This window comes from Palaemon carinicauda, chromosome 17, assembly GCF_036898095.1.
Source record: "Palaemon carinicauda isolate YSFRI2023 chromosome 17, ASM3689809v2, whole genome shotgun sequence".
Lineage (NCBI taxonomy): Eukaryota > Metazoa > Arthropoda > Malacostraca > Decapoda > Palaemonidae > Palaemon > Palaemon carinicauda.
In genome coordinates, this window is record NC_090741.1 from 30011558 (window position 1) to 30016557 (window position 5000).

At 41.0% G+C, this 5000-nt stretch overlaps 1 protein-coding gene across 1 annotated transcript in view; it reads left to right on the forward strand.

Moving 5' to 3' along the window:
* Positions 1-5000, forward strand: part of LOC137655955 (uncharacterized) — a 28208-nt gene that overhangs the window by 21443 nt on the left and 1765 nt on the right. Inside the window, exons 2-3 of the mRNA XM_068390156.1 lie at positions 3895-4059; positions 4653-4990. Of these exons, the coding sequence (XP_068246257.1) occupies positions 3895-4059; positions 4653-4990 (503 nt within the window). The remainder of the gene's footprint in view (positions 1-3894; positions 4060-4652; positions 4991-5000) is intronic.

Sequence of the window (5000 nt, forward strand, 5' to 3'; positions counted from 1 at the left end):
CTACTGCTGCTACCTCCGCGTTCATTCAAGGCACCGGAGGAAGCAGCAGGGCCTACCGGAACTGCGTCACAATCGCTCGTCATTCATTCCTATTTCTAGCACACTCTCTTGCCTCTCTCACATCTATCCTCCTATTACCCAAAGCTTCCTTCACTCCATCCATCCACCCAAACCTTGGCCTTCTTCTTGTACTTCTCCCAACAATACTTGCATTCATCACCTTCTTTAGCAGACAGCCATTTTCCATTCTCTCAACATGGCCAAACCACCTCAACACATTCATATCCACTCTAGCTGCTAACTCATTTCTTACACCCGTTTTTACCCTCACTACTTCGTTCCTAACCCTATCTACTCGAGATACACCAGCCATGCTCCTTAGACACTTCATCTCAAACACATTCAATTTCTGTTTCTCTGTCACTTTCATTCCCCACAACTCCGATCCATATATATCATTTGGTACAATCACTTTCTCATACAGAACTCTTTACATTAATGCCCAATACCCTCTTTTTTACTACCACCTTAACTGCCCCCAACACTTTGCATCCTTCTTTCACTCTCTGACGTATATCTGCTTCCACTCCACCATTCGCTGCAACAACAGACCCCAAGTACTTAAACTGATCCACCTCCTCAAGTAACTCTCCATTCAACATGACATTCAATCTCGCACCACCTTCCCTTTTCGTACATCTCATAACCTTACTCTTACCCACATTAACTCTCCACTTCCTTCTCTCACACACCCTTCCAAATTCTGTCACTAATCGGCCAAGCTTCTCTTCTACATATACAACCAGTACAGTACCATCCACAAACAACTGATTTACCTCCCATTCATGGTCATTCTCATCTACCAGTTTCAATCCTCGTCCAAGCACCCGAGCATTCACCACTCTCACCTCTCCATCGACATACAAGTTGAGCAACCATGGTGACATCACACATCCCTGTCTTAGTCCCACTCTCACCGGAAACCAATCGCTCACTTCATTTCCTATCCTAACATATACTTTACTATATTTGTACAAAACTTTTCACTGCTTGCAACAACCTTCCACCAACTTCATATAACCCCATCACATTCCACATTACTTCCCTATCAACACTATCATACACTTTCTCTAGATCCATAAACACAACATACACATCCTTACCTTTTGCTAAATATTTCTCGCAGATCTGGCTAACTGTAAAAATCTGATTCATACAACCCCTACCTCTTCTTAAACCCTCCTGTACTTCTAAAATTGCATTCTCTGTTTTATCCCTAATCCAATTAATCAGTACTCTACCATACCCTTTTCCAAGTACACTCAACAAACTTGAATTACAACACTCATGCACATCTCCCTTACCCTTGTATAGTGGTAAAATACATGTACAAACCCTATCTACTGGTACCATTGACCACACAAAATACATTAAACAATCTCACCAACCATTCAAGTACAGTCACACCCCCTTCCTTCAACATCTTAGCTCTCACACCATCCATACTAGATGCTTTTCCTACTCTCTTTTCCTCTAGTGCTCTCCTCACTTCCTCTCTTGTAATCTCTCTCATTCTCTTCTCCCATCACCGATACCTCAACACCTGCAACAACAATTATATCTGCCTCCATATTATCCTTTAACATTCAGTAAACTTTCAAAATATTCCGCCCACATTTTCCTTGCCTCCTCTCCTTTTAACCACCTTCCATTTCCATCTTTCACTGTCTCTTCAATTCTTGAACCAGCCTTCCTTACTCTTGTCACTTCTTTCCAAAACTTCTTCTTATTCTCTTCATATGAATGACCCAATCCCTGACCCCACCTCAGGTCAGCTGCGCTTCTTGCCTCATTTACCTTGCGCTTTACTTCCTCATTTTTCTCTCTATATCTTTCATACTTCTCTACACTATTACTCTGCAGCCCTTGTTGAAAAGCCATCTTTTTCTCTTCCACTTTTACCTTCACTCCTTCATTCCACCATCCACTACCCTTCCTCCTACTGCCTCCAACAAACTTCTTGTCACACACATCACTTGCAATCCCAACAATATTTTCTTTTACTAACTTCCACTCCATCTCTAAATTACCAGTTTCTCTTACTTTCACTTCATCATATGCCATTTTCAACTTTTCTTGATATTTACTTTTTACCCCCGGTTTTATTAGCTCTTCCGCCCTCACTAGCTCCCTTTTACATCCACCTACTCTATTCCCCTATTCTTTTGCTACAACTAATTTTCCTTCCACCAAAAAATTATCAGATATACCGTTAGCCATACCCCTAAACATATGCACGTCTTTCAATCTTCCAAACATTCTTTTAGTTATCAACACATAATCCATTAACGCCATTTTTACCACTCTTCCATTTGCCACTCTTACCCATGTATACTTGTTTATATGTTTCGTTTTGAAAAAGCTAGAACTTATCACCATCCCTTGCTCAACTTACATATCTAACAGTCTCTAACCACTCTAATTTTTACCTGGTACGCCATACTTGCCAATGACAGCTTCTACCTCTCCAGCGCCCACTCTAGCATTTAAGTCACCCATGACAACTATATATTTCTTTCAACCCATTCCTTCTACACACCTAGTTAATTCATTCCTGAACTCGTTCCGCTCTTCTTCACTTTTCTCGCAACCTGGCCCATACGCACTGACAAAAGCCCAACATTCCCTACCCAACCTAACCCTTACCCACATTAACCTAGATGATATTTCCTTCCATTACACTACTTTATCTGTCATCCATTCACAAAGCAATAAAGCCACACCTCTTGCTCTTCCCCTTTCAATCCCAGACACTCTACCAGACATTTCACCAAACATCACTTCACCTTTCCCTTTTATCTCTGTGTCACACAAAGCCAATATATCCATCCTTCTATTCCTAAACATACTTCCAATCTCACATCTTTTACTCGCTATCGTACCACAGCCACGCACATTCAAACACCCCAAATCTAGAGTGCGGGGAGCAGTCACTCTTCCCCTAGCTCCACCTCTTTGATGTCTCATAGGATTATGATATAGGAGAGGGGGTTCCCAGCTCCCTCGCCCCGTCGATTTTAGTTGTATCTTACGACAAGCAGGAATACGTTGGCGCTATTCTAATCATTTTTATGCCCCCGCGGCCACAGGGGCCATAATATTATTACAATAAATTCCAAAATAGATTGTACCTTTGCCTTAAACACTTCTTCCAGTGATAGTAGTCTTGCTGAAGGGGTAGAGACAGGGTAGGAAAAAATGGCTGTAGGAGGACGACATCAGGGAACTTTTGCATACGTATTTGTAAGTTCGTAATTTGTTAAGAAAGCCAGCTAATGATTATACCACACATGCCCAGTAACTCATAATCAGTCTCCGAAGAGTAGACAATGAACTTCACGTTTAAATCAATCGATACACAAGTTATTATTCCCAAGCTCCCAATAACTATATGGAGACAAATCCCAAACTAACCAGCACTCGTTCATTTCTTATAGCAAATTCTAGTTTCATTAAAAATATTAGTATCACATATTAACCATTATGTTTAATTGAAATATTATCCTTTTTACTCAAAAGTATTCATTTATGAACTCAACAGAACCAATCCACTTAACAAACACGTTTGATAACCTTATAGTATTTAAAGCCTCCTGGCTAGTACAGTGGTAACGTGTATGCCTATCATTTGCATAGCAGCAGAACAATCCCCGCCCAGGACTGTGAGTTTAAGCTGTTTACTGGAGAGGCCACTGCTGTGGTAAGGCACCACAGGGGGGCGAGGGGAATGGGGTTGCCTGGCTGATGTTCTGGTGAGCATCTATTCCCGTGGAACTGGAACTGAAACCAGACACTTTTAAACTTTAACCTTTATTGTACTACTCTATGTTACAGGAAAATGTCAGGAGCTATCATACTGTCCGTAGCCCTTCTGGTAGGTGGAATAAATACGCCTGCGGTTCTTGCAGTTATCAACAACATCTTGTACCATTCGGTTGGAGAAGTCACGGAAGGAATCTCGGACACTTTTGCTCTTTATGATGGAGTTCCTAAAATTAGGTGAGTCGGAATGGGCTTTGAGGTCCTGCTTCCATGCGGGAGATCTAGCCTCTTTTTTTTTTTTTTTTTTTTTTTTTTTTTTTTTTTTTTTTTCTTGTGAGGTTATCTTCTCAGAAGATGCAGTAGCTGAATCTCTCTAACGTTTTACCTCGACTTATTCTCTTCTCTATCAGGCTTCTGATAAGATAACAGGGAGAGTAAGTTTTCAAAATATATAGTGTTTTTAGCTGGTGATTCGCAATGAGATGCTTTATTTCTTTAATAAAATTGCGATGAAAAATACCAAGGAACTTTTCAAATAAATGCTATTCACTCAACGTACTTTGTTATGAGAGGCATCTAGATTATCAACAATATTCTTGCTGAAATAATCTGACAGACCCTTCTTAGTACTTATTCTGTTTACACAGCAGCCATTATTTTATTTTATACATCTCTATAGTTAGAAAAAAATTATTAGATGAAAATAAATGTCTTCATATGCTTCTCCAGTATAATCTATATAATCACCAGGCATAATGTTACGGAAGAAATCCTTTTTATTACTTGCCCTTGTATATTATTGCTTCAAACACTCTCCCTTTTCTCGGCAGGTGTTTGGCCATTTGCTCAGAGAAGGAGTGCCCAATAGTGGCCTGGGGCGCAGGAAGTAGTGGCTCCGGGCACTGCCGTGTCCTTAGTGGAGCAGCCGTTTCCACGAACATTGCCATTACATTAAGTACCACTGAAGGCACTCTGACCGTGTACGTCCCGATCAGCTCATCTCTCACCTTCGTCCAGAAACCCTACGCTTTGCTCCTTCACATCGCAGGTTCATATTCTTGGTCGCAGACAAGGATCAATTGCAGAAATAAGGGAATTGGGCTGTACACCCCGATGTCCAGTTCAATAATAGGAGACTTGTTTGGCACATATGGCAATTTCTGGACTGGTAAGCAACA